Raw genomic sequence first — 16,517 nt, forward strand, 5'->3', positions numbered from 1 at the left:
TGCGATTCGCGATTTCTTTCGGGGGTCGACTCGATCGCGAATTATGCCCTCCGAGCGTTTTCCCTTGGTGCCGACGATGCGGACGCAAGTTTCGCACTTACCGTTTCTTTAAGCAAGTTTTCGCCTGCCGATCGGCGCCCGGTCGGATTGTTTAAAATACCCGATCGAACGTTTTCCCCGGCGCCTCGGTAGCCCTGGTCGTGTTCCGTCGGTCCTCTCGTCCTCGAGAAGCCCGCTTCGATTTCGTTTCGCGTTCCTTCCTCTCGTCCGTCTCGCTCGGGCACCGGCGCCCCGCCATTCGTACATAATGCGCGGGGGTGGGAAGCGTCGATTTTCACGCGCGCCATATGTCCGCGCACCTTTCGTCGAGAGAGAGAGAGAGAAAACGTATATACGCCCGGCTCTCGGAAGGACGAGAATGTTTATTCCTAGGAAAATAGAGAATTCTCCCTTCGAGGAGCAGATGGTCGAAAGTTGGAGTCAGGTAGCGGAGGGGGTGAGTCGAGGTTGGAGAGGCGCGTTCACGGAGAAGCGGACACCTGCTGCACACCTAGGTGTCCTTCAACCGCCAGAAGAATCACCGGTCTCCTCCATCGTGGCGAGAGCCTCGCGGGAAGCTCCGGCTCGGGATCCGAGTCCGTTTTCCCAAAATTCTAGGTCGCGATCGTAACCGAAGCGATGGTCGCGCGTTCCTCGCGCTCCTCGATGCCGAAAAAATTGCGCGGGGGTCGGCGGAGGGCAGATTCGTCGATGAAAAAGCTCGTGGACGCGACAGACGGTCGCACGAAGGTTCGGCAGTCCCATGGGCCTAGCCCGCGGCGGCAAGAACCACCTGCCGCAGAGGTCGGTGGGGGCAAGCTGTTCTCGCGCGTTCTACCTCTTCTAACCACCGTCTCCTCCCCTCGACGGCTCTTACCCTCTTCCTCGGTCCCGTCTTCGTAGTTCCCTACCGTTTCCCCGCGATCCTCCCCTCTCGTTCCCTCTCGCTCCCTCTCGCGGACGTGTTTTGCGTTCGTCTTCCGTCCAGGCTCTGCCACCTTCGCTACCATCGCCACCATCGCCACCATCGCCACCATCGCCACCATCGCCACCATCACCGCCATCGTCGTACCTCGCAGCTTCGGTCCGACGACCGTACATCGCAGCGACCGGTTGTATACAGGGCGTTGAAAAATAAGGGTCGGAACTCGGCCGAGCCACGACCAACCGGTGCGAGGAATCGTATCGCGTTGTACGCGAAAATCGAAAAACGGTTATCGCGTCGAGCATCGACGAAACGCTCGCAAAAATGCAAAACGAACAACCAACGTAATCGAGTTAACGTACGAGATAGACGGAGCGATAACGACCTCTAACGAGTCGATACACGCGCTCCATTCATGGCGTTATATTTACCCGAGTAAATATCGAGAGTATCCGTTCGCGATTTCCAACCAGAGCGTGAAATATTCAAGTGTCGTAAGACGTTGGAAAAGCCGCGGATCGAAGAATCGAGCTCGCCGGTATTTAAAACCGTTCTCCGTTTCGGTAACGCGAACGCAGAATCGTCTTATCTCCTCGTTATTTCGTCGCCCGCCGGAAGGTATTCCGAGCGTGGCACCTTTCACTCGCGCGTTTCACGAGTCTCGAATCTTCGTACGAAAATTTAACGAGCGTTAAATGACTCGACTCCGGAATCAGGCCCGTACCTGTATTTTTAACACCCTGTATACGTCGTACGCTGCGCTACGCGCGCACAACGGCGTCGGGGAGGGGAGGGGAGGAGCGGGGGAACGGGGAACGAGCGAACCGGTGGGGGGTAGCACCGATGCTACGCGACCCCAAGCTCAGTCGTCGCGCGACCCTCGTGGAGTGCGTTTGTGTCGGCGTTTCGATAATCGGTGAAATTCGTAACGTTCGTTTCGTTACAACGTTCAAAGTGTTTTCGACGAAACGACCAACGCTTCGGCATCATCGCCGTGCGCGACGATACCACCCGCTGTCGTTCCGATACGCGTTTCTCTCGGGATTATTTTCGTCCCGTCTCCCCAGGAGCGTCCTCCTTTCTATTTTCGCGGACGATACGTGTTTCGCGTATGCGGAAAAAGTGTGAATTCGAGGGAACGCGCCGTCAGCAACGCGGCCGAGCGGGGAGCGAAACGTCGACGACGACGACTACGACGACGACGACGACGACGAGGAGAAGGAGAAGAAGGAGAACGACGACGACGACGACCGAGTCGAACGAGTCGACCTCGCCTGCGTCTGGCGTCCAGAAGTCGAGAGCCCGTTGAAAAAAAAAGGTGTGCGAAAAAACCGTACACACGCGCGCGCGAGAGAGAAGAGGCGTTCGCGCAACAACCGCCGGGAACAAAGGAGTGCCTCGGCGCGGAGGACCGTTGCAACGTGGCGTTTTGAAATCGCGCGCAAACGGTCGTGTTCCTGTGCGCTCTTTTCGGTGACTCTGTCGCCCGAGACGAGAACGGATGCTCGCGGCGATGGGAATCAGCGTGCGAGCCGCGCCGTTCACGGAGAACTCACGCACTCCACCGCGCGGTTGAGAAATCGACGCGCATCCAGGCTACCTGTGCGAGCGACAGAGACATGGGATACTGGTTCCAGCCGGTGAATCGCGAAACGACACGCGAGTGCCCGTGTGCGTGGAAATCGCGGTAAACGGTGCCCCGACGGGCCGAAAAGACGACCAACGATCGCCGAACGAACGATCTTGCCGACACCTGATGAAGCTTACCACGACCAGTGTCCGAGAACCGGCGAGCCAAGGTGCGACAGTGTCGTCGTTGGCACCACGAAACGAACATCGAATGACGCGGCGGCCGGTGGTCCCGACGACCACGACCACGACGACGACCACGACGACGGCAGTGCGTTCGCGAGGAGCGTGATCGACGAGATCGACGCGATCGACGCGATCGATGCCGCGTCCTGGCGAAACTCGCGCAACAACCTCGTCGAGACTCGGTGAAAGTCCCCGCAACGCGGAACTCTGTCGTCGTTCCCGTGCACGAACGGAGCCAGCGCGCGATTCGCGCTTCTCGTTGTTCCGTTTCGCTCGAGCCGCTCGTGGAAATCGTTTTCCCGATAAAATGGATAGCATCCGGATAACCCGACCGCCGAGAATGGCGATTATCGCCGTTTTGTTGGTGCTCTTGCGTCCCGGTGAGTATTCCACCAAACGATCTTTCCCTCCTCGCGATCCACGATCGAGAGAGTCCTCGTTCTTCTCGGACGCGTTCGCGCGATCTCGCATCGTGGATTCTTACGACGCAGAGCGTCGGTATGTCGCAGTTTGCGGTGACTCAAGCGCGACGCGTCCTTTTAACAAACTCGTTCTGGGCCGCGGCGAGGCCAAGAGGCCTCCTTTCGCTCGGCCAATGGTGTAACCGCTCGCGATTACCAACTCGCGGACTCGTAGTAGCGTACCGTAACGGCGAGTACTCCTGTTTTTGGAATTCTGCCTCGGTACGGTACAACCGATGCCGGTACTACGAGTTACGAGAGTTCTCTTCGGAGCACCGCGGTTACGCCGCGCTGAGTTCGCTGGATGCCAAGATGGATGACCGTTCGGGGTTGTTCGTAGAGCTCGGCCCTCGAAAGATTCTTCTCCGGTTTTACCGCGTTCGCATTCCACCGCATCGGCCGCGCGGATTCTAGCGACGCGGAGAACGGGGGACCGAGACGAGGGACTGGAATCCAACGAGCGTACCGCGAGAACGTTGCCCGTGGACCGAATTCGTCCGATTCAATTTGAATTACTCTCGAACGGTGCCAGCACGAATGAAAAGATCGTTGAAAGGAAAATAGGCGCCATATCAATGGGGACATATCGCGGCACCGAACAGTAATCAGCTGTTCGGTATCTCGGCGCTTTGTCGAGATACGGTCGGTTCCAATTTCGTTTCGACGCATCGCTGCGCGCGGCCGTCGCTTCGATTCCGGAATTGAAAACGAGGTATCGGACGCCCTGGTAAAAAGCGTTACGGTACATTAGGCGAGAAGTTAACAGTTATCGAGATACGCGAAAAATAATGTGCCATTTAATCTGTCGCGTTCCGGGACACCTCTCGGCCGTCCCACCTCCTCCCTCTCCCGATCGTTGCTCGTCCAATCGTACGCCCGAGGCGCTCAAATTTTGTCGCCGCGTTATTCCGGGAATATCTCGTCGGTGTAACCGTTAACTTTAGACTCGCTGGACCCTACGGGTGTCGGGTGAATCACCCTCCGTGTGCACGTAGGCCCGATCCAACGCGCACAGTGGCGATGGAGGTGGAGACGAAGGTGAAGGGTAGGGGAGAAGGGAGAAGGGAGAAGGGAGAAGGGAAAAGGGAGGGTAGGGTAGGGGGGGATAAACTCTCGCGGCGAGGGGCTCTCCAGGCTTTGGACAGGACTGATGTAGGAGCTACCGACTATTGCCGGCGTCACCCGGTGATTTGGAATCCAACTAAAACCATAGGTCTTCGGTTAATGACCATGGTGTAGCGGTTGTCCATTAACGCGAACGGGGCAAACAGAACCGATGGAACACGACACCGACGCCTCGTAAATTCGTCGAGGAATGCGGGGAGCAGGTTGCTTCGGTTAGCAGCTTCTCTCGTTCGGCAAGTATCGAACGAGGCCGCGACGGCGTTAGGTCTGGTGACGTAGACCCCTGGCTGCCACAGGTGTCTCCTCGCGGAACGAGGCGTTAAACGGCGAGCGACTCGTCGCTTTCGACGCTCGCTTCTTCCATCGCGTCGGTGTAACGTCGAGCAGCGTTCGCGCGCGCGCGCGCCATCCCGCGAAAGGTTCGCGCGCAAAGAACGCTCGGTCCGGTCGTACTCGAGGTTATCGTTCGCCGCGATCGATGGGTTCCGCGGCGCGTCGATAGTTTCGGACAGTTTCGATCGCGTTCGTCGAAACGCAACGACGAGGCTTTACGTCTGCTCGTCGATGGCACGCGAACAAGAAAGCGGTATCGAAAAGTAAACAAGACGCGGTTAGCGTAGCGTAGCGGCGCGAGTAACGAGGGAAAACGTAAACTACGATGGGTCGATGGATGGGGCTAAGAAGGGGCGGCGAAGGAAGCGGGATAGAGGAGCGCGGATGGATTTATAGAGAGACAAGCGGACGTAAATATAGACTCGGGCATAGGTAGAGGAGAAAGATGGAGGACCGTCGCTCGAGGGGGACGGGAAGTAAGACGAGAGACAAAGGTTGAAGAGAGAGAGAGCGAGAGAGAGGAGAGACGCGGCGGTAAGTAGAAGGCGGTTAAAAGGAAGGGGAACGCGACGACGATACCTTCGTACAAAGTGGAAATAGTGGGGGGAACGGAGTCGCGGTAGAGGGGCGAGGGGGGACGAAGAAAGAGAGGTCTCGCGATATCGGCGAGAAGTCAAACCGGTGGCTTTACCGTTACGCGACCCAATGACGAGAGAGACACCGTCGGATCGTCTTGGCCGTCGCGTCGTCGATCGTTTCGAATATGGGTATTACCGGCGGACCACGCACGTTCGTCGAAACAATCGCAAAAACCGTGGGCCCGTCGTCGACGTCCGCGCGGGTCACGGTGTCTCCCTCGTACCGCGCCGGCGGACGTTTCGCCGGTAAACCTTTTCCCGTAACGCGGACCGGGTTTTAAATATTCCGCGTTCGGATTTACGGAGAGGTTCGGCGCGTTCGTGCGATCGACCCGAATATATAATACGTATTCTCGTTCGTCGTCGGGTCCGTGTTTCGTCGCGGAGAACGGGTCATTGGGCTAGGAATACGGTACGGTCGAGTATCGGTAATCGATTTCGCGTTCTATTTTCGGGGAAACTTAACGCGTCTCGCGACGCAAAGGGAATCGCGTCGCGCGCGGACGTCTCGAGCGACGAGAGAGAAGAACGAACCAACCAACCGACCAATCACCCCGCTAGAAACGATGCCCGAGGAGGCGAAAACGAGGGAGAATGTCTCTAACGAGGGCGGTCGTCTCGGTTGTGTTTCAGCAGCGGCGCAGGGTCGCGTGGAGGAGACGCAGATGGACACGCACGAGGGGTCCACCGTGCAGCTGCAGTGTCGTTTCTCCCCGCCTAGGGAGAACGTGACGTGCTTCTGGCTGACGCACACGAACGACAACCATGACAACGCGGCGATCGACAATCGGGCGATGTCGCCGCAGTACAAGGTGTTCATGAATCTCGAGGAGGGCCGTTACGATCTCCAAATACGGAACGTCTCGTACGAGCGGGACAACGGGAAGTACGAGTGCCGGGTGAAGGCGAACGGCGCCGGTATCGACCTGCACCGGAAGTTCATCACTCTGACGGTGCTCAGGGCGCCCGGTCCGCCGACGATCTCCCCGACTTCGGCGTCCGCCACCGAGGGCCAGAAGCTCGAGCTACAATGCAACACGAACGGCGGTAGCCCCGAGCCGGAAGTGAGGTGGTACCGCGGCAACGAGACCAGCGTCCTCTATTCCGGCAGAACGTTGTTGGTCGAACCGAAAAAGGAAGACGACAGAGCGACCTTTCGCTGCGTGGTGAGGAACCGAGCGATGCGAGACGGCGAGACCCTGAACGCGACGGTGACCCTCGACGTAAACTACTTCCCACGGGTCACCGTCGGACCGGAGAACCCTTTGAAGGTCGAGGTGAACGGTACCGCGAACCTCGAGTGCCAAGTGGACTCGAAACCCTCGGTAGGAATGGTCAGATGGTGGCGAGACGGTAGCTTCGTCGCCACCAGCTTCCAGCACACCATCAGGAGGGTCACCGTTCAGGACTTGGGCAAGTACACCTGCCAGGCGGACAATGGGCTGGGAAAGAGGGGCGAGAGTTCCCTGATACTGGACGTTCTCTATCCGCCCACCGTGTCGATCGAGGGCGACTCGTTGAGGATCGCCGAGGTCGAGGACACGGTCACCGTGCACTGCAACGTCACGGCCAATCCGCCTCCGTCCGTGATCGAGTGGCTTCGCGAAGGTCGACCGGATTTTCGACAGATCGGCTCGATTCTACGATTGAGTCGCGTCACCGCCGATCACGCCGGTAACTACACTTGCCGGGCGGTGAACACGATACATCCGTCCGGCGGTGAGCGCAGAAACTACTCGGCTTCGGCCCGATTGACCGTACGGGTCAGGCACAAACCGGGCCCGGCCCGAGTGACGCCCGACTCCCCGGTCGCCGTCGAGGGATCCAGAGTGATCCTCACCTGCACCGCGAGTCCGGCCGGGTACCCCGAACCGAGATACAAATGGTGGAAAGAGGGAGAGTCCGGGACGATCTCGATGCCCTCGGAGAACACCGGGCCCAGATACGAGATCGACTCGGTCCATCTGGGCAGCGAGGGAACCTACAAGTGTCACGCCACCAACGAGATCGGCAACGGCGAGGCCGCCTCCGTCAACCTGACCGTGCACCAGCCCCCCAAGATACTCACCAAACTGCAACCCCACGTTACCAGAAAGTGAGTAGCCCCGTTCCAAACGATAAATCTCCCCTTGCCTCGACACGCGTTCGGAGATCCCGAATCCGTTTAACCGTAATCCGTAAAAGGTACAAATAGAAAGACGTTGTTCACAGGGTCGGCGAGTCCTCGTTTCAAGTGTCCTGCGTGGCGCAGGGCAAGCCGCGTCCGAGCGTGAGATGGCTGAAAGACGACCAGGAATTGACCGCGGACGAGCGATTGTACAAAGTGACGAGCACCGCCTCCGAGGGTCACGGTAACGTGATCACCGTGAACTCGACGTTGAGCTTTCTCGGCCATGCCAGACCTCAGACCGACGAGATCGTGGCCAGCGATCGAGGCAAGTACACCTGCGTGTTCGTCAACGAGGTGAAGAAGGTCGAGTCGACGATGATGCTCAAGGTGGAGCACGAGCCGATCGCGTTGCACCAGCACGGGAAAGTCGCGTACAACTTGAGGGAGACTGCCGAGGTTGCGTGCAAGGTGCAAGCCTGGCCAAAGCCCGAGTTCCAGTGGAGCTTCGGGACGAACGCGGCAAGTCTTCAGGGTTCCTCGAGCGACGGTCACTACGAGATCTCTACCAGCAGCGACAACTACGACGTGTACACGTCCGTGCTGAGGATAACCAACATCCGGGAACTGGATTACGGGGATTACAGTTGCCGAGCGGCGAACGCTCAAGGTAGCATCACCTCGACGATCAGGCTGCAGCCGAAAGGAGCCCCGGAAAGACCGATCAACATCTCCGCGATGGACGTCGGGCCCACTCACGTTGCTCTCCTCTGGGAGCTCGGTTTCGACGGCGGATTACCCATCACCAAGTACTTCGTCTCGTACAGACGCGTACCCGGTGGCGACGAGATCGTCGCGCCGGATTGCGCCGTACCGAGACCGCCCGCCGGCCAATGGCTCGAGCTCGACTGTCGTCGATCCAATCCCTGCAACGTCACCAACCTGGAGCAACATCAGACCTACACGTTCAAGGTGAAGGTCTACAACACGAAGAACCACTCGGACTACTCGGACGAGGTGACCGCGACGACCGCCGTCGCCAAGATTCCCGCGCCCCTCAGGGTCAGCTACGACCCCGAGAGCGGAATGCTAGCCATCAGCGTGGGCGCCACCTGTCTCTCGTTGGTAGCCTCGATCGAGAAGCTCGACGCACCCTCCTCCTCGACCGGCGAGTCCCAATGGAAAATCCTCGACGAATGGCCCCTCGAAGTGCTCGGCAGCGCTCCCACCCAGAGAGAGGGAGTCCTGGACGATCCCGAGGCCCTCGAGGCCGAACCCAGGCTCAAGGTCAAGCTGTGCCTGAAAGCGGACAAGCACAAGTGCGGCGAGTACGCCGAGGCCGAGAGTGAGTACACCCAACCAGATCGATTTCAATTTTTGCGTTCGACCGGCGATGAACGTTGAACGATACCACCTCTCCTCTCTGTTGCATTAGTCGGACCGTCGTACATCGCGCAAGCCGGTGCCCTGGCAACGCCCACCTTGATCGCTTTGGTGGTCAGCGGAGCGGTGTTCCTTTTGTTCGCCGCGCTGCTGTTGCTCTTTTGTCGATGTCGCCGAAAACACGCCACCAAGGCCAAGGACTACGAAATGGACTCGAACGCGTAAGTCTTTTCGCCGAGGTCGGGCCTCGACCGTTGCCGCGAAGGGTATCGGATCGTGAATCTTTGTCTTTGGTCAGGGTACGACCGAGCCTCGTCGCGGGAAACGGTCAACAGAGCCAAGCGCCGCCGCCTTACTACGCGGAGAACAAAGCCCTCGAGCACAGCCTGGATCACGCCTTGGCCATGGAGGATTCCAAGACACCGGCGTACTCCCAGCCTGGATACGGTTATCATCAGCCGAATCACAATATCAATGGTAAGAACGAGGCCCTCGACGCCTTTGGGGTTAGATACCTCGGAATCCCGTACAGGGAGAAAGAATTCCTCCGCCGAGGGAGGGGGGAACGGAGCTAGACAACCCCGGGACCGATTCCCTTTTTCCACCCGCGGATGGAAACAATGGACGAGTAAAAAGTTGAACGCTTTAACGACGTCCAACTTTCTATGATTATACTTTTTCCGCGAGTGCAACCGTATACCCACCCGCAAACTGCAACGGCAATTTGCCATTTCTTTCCGTGTTGAACGGTAAAGAGATGTGTGGCCTAGTTGCGCGACTCTTGGTTCCGTTGGCGTATGGATCACTCGGCCCGGTAGTTACCTACCGGGAAGAAGGGAGAAGGAGGAGAAGGAGGAGGAGGAGGAGGAGTTCGAAAAGTTGTCCTCGGTTGTTCGCGAACCGTGCGCGAGCAATACCGCGCTGGACCGTCCATTTTGTTTACACGGTTTAATTAACGAGCGTCGCGTTATTCCGGACAGGTGTGAACATGGGCTACATGGACAACAGCTACTCGAACTCGAATAACGGGGGCTCCGTGAACTCGCAAGACTCCATCTGGCAGATGAAGTCGGCGGCCGCGAACGGAGTCGGTCAGGCTTACGACCTGGCCGGCTACGCGACCACCGAGTCGGATTACCCGACCCACCCTCATTACCTCCCGCAGCGGGAGGATTACCGGGAAAGCCATAATCTAAGTCGACAGCAGTTTTGCTCGGAACCATTCGCCACCGTCGTAAAGTCTCAAAAACACGTCGGTGAGTAGTATTCTTTGGTCGAGCTCTCTCTCTCCGTTTCCAGCGACCGTTTCCTCTCGCTCCACGCTTTTTCCAATCCGCCAATCCCCCTTAGCCCCATCCCCTGTGCTCCACGGACACGATCGACCCGCGTCCACCGATGGACATTCAATTCTATCTGTCGCGAGTTCTCGAGCAATTTAGTCGTACGAAAGTTTGGAATCGCTTCGAATACGAGGGACTTTTCGAGACATCGAAAACATCTTGACAGATCGTTAATGGTCTTAATAAATTTGGGAAAACTCGACTACGCGCTTCGGCTCGCGAAATCCATCGAGCCGGAAGAATCGATCCAGACCACCACCGGCGATTGGCAAAGGGCGCGTACAAACGTATTGAAACATCGGATCTAAATTGAAACGATTTCCCTGGAAATGGAACGTTGTTAGTAATTAAATTGTTCCCGGTGTTCGCTGAAATGTTTATGCACTTTCAGTCGGAGCTCGACGGTGTTCGAACGCTTCGTGCGTTCGCGTCGATTGCCTTCGTTAGCGCGTTGTCCCGCGTTCCGTTAATTTTTCACGCGTTCAAGATTTTTTCCACTCCCGAAGATCCATCGGGCCCTTTTCCGTGGTTAACGAACGTTCGATCGTTCGCGATCAACGAACGACGATCGCTCGAAAAGGGAGCAAAGACGCGACGATTATTGTATTTCGAGACGAGGAGTCGCGAGAGACTCGTTACTTTGGCGCGCCAACCGGGGAGAAAATACTCTGCACGTTTATCCGGATACATCGATCTTCGAGCGCGTCCTAATATTTGTATCAAAACTAAATAACGTCGTACTCGCGTTTGCCTCGGGCAAGGCGAGTTAATTCGTCTTTACTCGTTTTTAATTACACGTACGGGGGCGGGGTGTGTAGCGTTTCTGGTCTGGAAACGACCCAGTTAACAGTTCAAATCATTCACAAGGCGAGGCGCTTGAAATTTCCACCTCCACCGTGCGCATTACATTTTCACAAACTTGATACGAGAGAAGTATTAGCGGCGAGCCCTCTTCAGAATTTTTCTTTATAATTATAAACTAGAAGCAGAAATATGGCATAATTGTGTGCGCGACCCGTGAAATTTGTTTCTCGTCGGAGGAGAAACAGAAATTTATGCAGAACGACGTAAAAATTCTTGCCGGAGCCGGAAAGAGGCGATTCTTTGCGCAAAAATAAATAAAAAAATGTGGAACAACGTTTCGAGAAAATCGATTTCGAACGTTCCGCGGGTACACCGGGCAGGAATAACGCGTCCGTCCACTGCCGGCCGTTTCTACTTGCGGCGGTATTCGCGAACATCGACGACCGTGGCGCGATATTATCTCTTCCGACCGTTTCTAACAAGAGGGACGATGGCATCGTAAACGGCAAATAGATAATGCGATATTTACAAGCACCGTGGAACGAGTAGAAGCAACGAGCAATGGACGGACAGCCTGGACGGGTCCGGCTCGATCGAACGAGTATCCGTCTTCGAAATCGATCGTTCGAAGCCCCGTACGAGCAATTTCTCGTTTATTTTTACGGTAAGAATCGCCCCCTTGCCGCGTGTGCCACGAGTACGTACCGACTGCGCTCGCTCGCAAAGAATCAATCTTTACCCTCTAGATTCGCCGCGGAACCTTTTACACTTTCATCTTTCGCCCGCGCTTTCCCGTTGCCTACCACGCGAAAATACACGAACGGATACCTACGTCGAACGAATAAACGTTTTCCCGAGGATTAACTTCTCGAGCGGGGTGAAATTTTTCGAAAGGAAAAAGAAAAATGTCGAGGCCGAAGTCGGTCCGAGACGGAAAAAGAACGTGATTTCACGGTGACGGGGCGATCCGGGAACTCCGGTATTCGAAGCGACGCGATCCAATCTCCGAGCCGCATCCTGTCCATCCCGCTCTGGTTCTCCGCGCACGTACACGCGGCGTCGTTCTTTTGTTTTCTTCCCCCGGTGGTCTAACAGCCCCTCTTGCTCGTTGTTTGCCCGACAGATTCGCCTTACGACGTGTCCGGTCTACCTTATCAGGAGAACTACGACGAGGACGCGAAGCCACCTCAGCAGGTCAGCCTGTCGTACGACGAGAGCCTCGAGTCCGGCTACTCGACCCCCAATAGCCGCGGCCGCAGGATCATCCGCGAGATAATCGTTTGAGACCTGCCTACCGGCTCGCGAGCCGGAACCACGCGCACCACTTGGCTATAGCAGGAGGCCGCACCCACCGGCCATTATCACCCGGTGGAAAACCCGCGCGATCCTCTCCGCCATCGGATGGAGATCGTGATCGAAAACCCCGTGGAGTCATCGCCGCCGCCACCCCCGCCACCACCACCACCGCCGCCGCCTCCGCCGCCACCGCCACCGCCGCCGCCGCCGCCGCAACCTTTAATCTCCTCCTCGGCGTGGAACGCGTTGGTCGTCGCACCGACGATCCCGAAAGCGATTCCCGTCCTCGCGAGCAGCAGCAGCAACCCCTCCTCGATGCCGGCCGCGACCACGGTCATGACGATCACCATCGCCGAGAATCAAACCGCCCCCAGCTACCCCCCGGTACGGTTCTCCTATCGGGAGAGCTACGCGACGAATCCGTTGCCGTACGCCGGTGATCCCTACTCCGTGAGACGCAATCAGCCCCGTAGACCGTACGACGACCCCGAGGGAGCCTCGCCGTCGGTTCGACGCGTGGACAAGTCCGGATTACTGGGAATCACCGAACCGGAGGCCTCAGGGTTGCGCGGGGCTCTGCGATCGCCGCGATTCCTCACCGGTATGAACAACGTCGCCACGGGGATCGTCTCGCCCCGACGGTTCGAGTGTATAGGCCAATTGGATCCGGTGCCGGAGATACCCGGACAATCGACCCGCGCGAACGTCTCACCGGGGGCGGCGAACGCGTTCCCCGTATCCTCGACGACCAACACCGTACCGATCGTGACCGCCACCTCGATGCTGGAGAGAAGGGACGGTCCGCGATCGGGGGACGCTCTGTCGGCGATAGGTCTCGGAAGACCGACCAAATCGGCCTCCTACGACTCCCTGGAGCCCCGGCACAGAAACGATCGCCCCGAAATACCGACGTTGCAGAGCTTCCAACGCGACACCGGCTGCCTCGAGACGTCCAGCTACGGTTCCTCGTCGTTCAGATACCAGGAGGTGGTCAACGAGGCCAGGGGACGCACCCTGGGACGGCTGTCGCGTTTCGCCGTGGCGAGAAACGAGCGCGACAACCCCCTCGAGGGGGTGGCCAGATACTCGGAGACCTGTTGCAATTTTCCGTTCGCGATGCGCGCCCCGACGGCGTTCCCAGGCTTCGAGGAACCCACCAGTCTGCCCTCGACTCGGGCCACCGCGACCACCGTGACCGCGTCCACCACGACCACGCTCGCGGTGACCAAGAGGGACGCGGAAATCCCGGATACCAAGACGATGGACGCCGCGGGGGACGACGCCAGCCTCGTCTTCGGGGAGGAGAGGGCCGAAGCGGAGGGCTGCGAACACGGGGCGAGCAGGAACACACCGAAGGACGGGGAATCCTCGCAGAGGACCGACGAGCTTCTAGACAACGACGCGATCCAGACGCTGCGTGTGATCATTCTCTCGGAACAGTTGTGAGGCCGTCGTTGACCGACGACGATGCAGGACCGACTCGTTCGTTTCTCTCTGCCCGACCGATATATACATACATGTATCGTTCGATGTTGTATTATAATTAAGTAGGTCTGTAAGTAATTTCGCGACTAGAGGGACGATGCGACGGGGAGTCTTGACGAATCTCGCATAAAGGCTGACGCGATGCCATAAGAGGCCATACCTTCGTGAAGGAGAGACGGAACTCGTGTGCACGAGCGCGGGGGGAATATTTTACGGGAGTTTGCGGGCAGATTGGGGCGTGGGTTGGGGGGATGAACGCGCCTCGAATTTTTCCCTCGTTCTCGGAGCGTTCGACTCGAGGAAGGAATTTTCGGGAAACTCGTTACTCGGACGAATCGTCTTCCAGGGCGTTCGAATCGCGCAGCGTCCTCCGCTCCGTGTTCGAGTACCACCGCGTACACGCGGTACGAGGCGTAAGCTCCTCCCCCGTGGGTGGCATTGGCGCGGCGAGACGGAGCGGGGGGGTAGCCGCGGGGTCTAATTGGCCGGATCTCGAACGATCTTTCGCCGGGAAACGATTCGTTCGCGTTGCACGGTTCCTTTTCGAGTTCGTTGGACCTTATCGGGAGCGGAACGCTTCGGAGACGAAAGGAAAATTTTACCTCGAAATTCGAAAAATTCTCTCGACGAGTCTCGAGCGATCGGGCGCGTTCATCGATCCGCGAAACCCGCGTGGAATAGGTTCCGCCGCGCTCCGTACGTGGAGCGTCGCAGCTCGAACGCGGCTACGGACGTTCGAGCTGCGACGCGTTGCGCATTTTGTACTTTTATATCGTGGACGACGCCGCCGATTCGAGCGACGAACGATCCCGCGTTCCCCGGTAAGCGCATCGAGCACCGGGGAATCTACACCTCTGTAATGTACCATAAACCCGACTGCGCCGCCGAGGGCGCTTAGTAAACGTAAGCAATATAAGTCTGGGCGTTCGAAGACGAGACGCGGGCGTCGGTGACGCTCGCGATCGAACTCGTCACCCCGACGCCCCCCTCGAGAACTTTCGAGCTCTTCGTCTGTTGTAAATAACGGTAAACGTACCAGTACTTAACGAGTCGGGCGCGCTGACGGCGGGACGGGGGGGCCCCGAGGAATACCAAAACGACTCTACTCGAGCGCTCGTTCCGCCCCCGTTTCGAATCGAACTCGAACGAGGGAGGAAAGGACCGCGAAACCGGGACGGTCCCGTGACCCCGCGTGTCCCGCTTTACACCGCCGGTTCGTCATCCCGAACTAACGATAGCTACGCTTTTAACGGTAAAGATATTTCACGGCTCGCGCGAATCTAACAGACACGCGCGGTCCTCCTTAGTTTGTCTCGTAGGATTTAACGCGGCGCGTTTAAGGATCTCGCGTACGTAGCGACCTTCGTTTGAAGTTCTTATTTTTGTACCGCTCAGCGAACGCCGCGACGCCGACGTTCGTCGAATGGGTGTTTCTTTCGATCCGTTTAGACACCGTCTCCGTGGTTAGGGGAGAGCGTGAAAAAAAGGACCAGCCGGATGAATCGTACGCGTTCGTTCCTTTCAGACTTGTGATCTCATTTCTCCTTCGCCCGAGAAACCGACGGGAGTTTCTCCTTTTTAATCTCGCGACGGAACGGGCGCGTTCACCGGTCGTACCGTGGCCAGCGACGACGATGCCCTTTTGCATTTAACCGATTTTTCGGCGTTCGAAACGTTCGAAACGTTCGAAACGTTCGAAACGTTCGAAACGTTCGGCACGTTCGTCGTTCCGACGGTGCGCATTTCGCGTGGAGAGTATCTCGGGCTCTCGATCGGAACGCGAATAAATTACGGCGAGTAGATCCGTTGCGATACCACGCCACCGGTAGGAAAGTTTCGTCGTTATATATACTTCGTTATAATTCTTCCACGTATCTTAATCCAATCGGAAGGCTCCGCTGCCCCGGCCTCGGCGGCGAACGTGCTTCTCGATTTCCACGTATTTTACGAATCGATGTACCCCGGCTCGATCCCCGATCGCGGTGGACGGACGAGAACGTACACTCCGCGTAGATTCTCGGCCGTTCCTCGAACACGTACCAACGATACGCGAGTTGCGGGACATCGCCCCCCGATACGACCGAGATACCCGCTCGTTCCACCGTTTTCCAACGGCAAACCGACCGACCGACCGACCAAATATATATCGACGTATCCGCTGCCTCGGAACGTCAGTTTCGCTCGACGCGAATTGTTCCCGCAACGCCGAACGCGTCCCTGCCCAACCGAACGTCGGTTAGAGCGATTGTTTCCGCGTGCGCACGGACGCACGCGTGTCGCGTGCAAATCTGAAGAAAAGAAACAAAAATTGATATATATCGAATCGACACATATACATATATATCAATTATCGTCCATTATAGTTACGATATTATTACGAATTATTATTTGTACAAATTTTATGTTGCGATATAAAATAAACGATAAAACGACCAGCTCGGGTGCACGCATTTATTCCGAGGCGCGGCGTTGCTCCTCGTAACGTGAGAAATCGAAAAGACGATCGAGAAAAAGTCCTTCGTCGCTCCGAGAGCCCGAGCTTCCCGAGCTCTCGAGAAATACACGGAAGGTCTCGAGTCGGAAGTGGAGCTAAAAAGAACAAAGAGAAACACCGACCGGGAGCTTTCCTTTACTCGAGAAGGAAGAAAAAGAGCTTCGCGAGCGAACGCCTTTTCGAATAAAACGGCAGCCGTACGCGTCCGCCATCTGTCAGGGACGCGAGTAAGTTTCTTCTCGATAGCGCTCGCGAGTCGAAAGTCCTCTTAC

At 57.3% G+C, this 16,517-nt stretch overlaps 1 protein-coding gene across 2 annotated transcripts in view; it reads left to right on the plus strand.

The window, feature by feature from the left end:
- Ed (hemicentin protein echinoid) overlaps positions 1 to 12,394 on the plus strand; it is a 51,037-nt gene extending 38,643 nt beyond the window's left edge. The window contains exons 1-7 of one of the 2 annotated variants that reach the window (XM_076318153.1): positions 1,843 to 3,159; positions 5,970 to 7,431; positions 7,548 to 8,788; positions 8,879 to 9,047; positions 9,125 to 9,303; positions 9,807 to 10,082; positions 12,094 to 12,394. In XM_076318153.1, the coding sequence (XP_076174268.1) occupies positions 2,916 to 3,159; positions 5,970 to 7,431; positions 7,548 to 8,788; positions 8,879 to 9,047; positions 9,125 to 9,303; positions 9,807 to 10,082; positions 12,094 to 12,254 (3,732 nt within the window). In that variant the 5' untranslated portion in view covers positions 1,843 to 2,915 and the 3' untranslated portion in view covers positions 12,255 to 12,394. Of the gene's footprint in view, positions 1 to 1,842; positions 3,160 to 5,969; positions 7,432 to 7,547; positions 8,789 to 8,878; positions 9,048 to 9,124; positions 9,304 to 9,806; positions 10,083 to 12,093 lie in introns of those variants that run through there. The other variant, XM_076318154.1, reaches the window with a different exon arrangement.
- Positions 12,395 to 16,517: the final 4,123 nt, after the last annotated feature.

The sequence above is a fragment of the Ptiloglossa arizonensis genome, chromosome 8 (genome assembly GCF_051014685.1).
Source record: "Ptiloglossa arizonensis isolate GNS036 chromosome 8, iyPtiAriz1_principal, whole genome shotgun sequence".
NCBI lineage: Eukaryota > Metazoa > Arthropoda > Insecta > Hymenoptera > Colletidae > Ptiloglossa > Ptiloglossa arizonensis.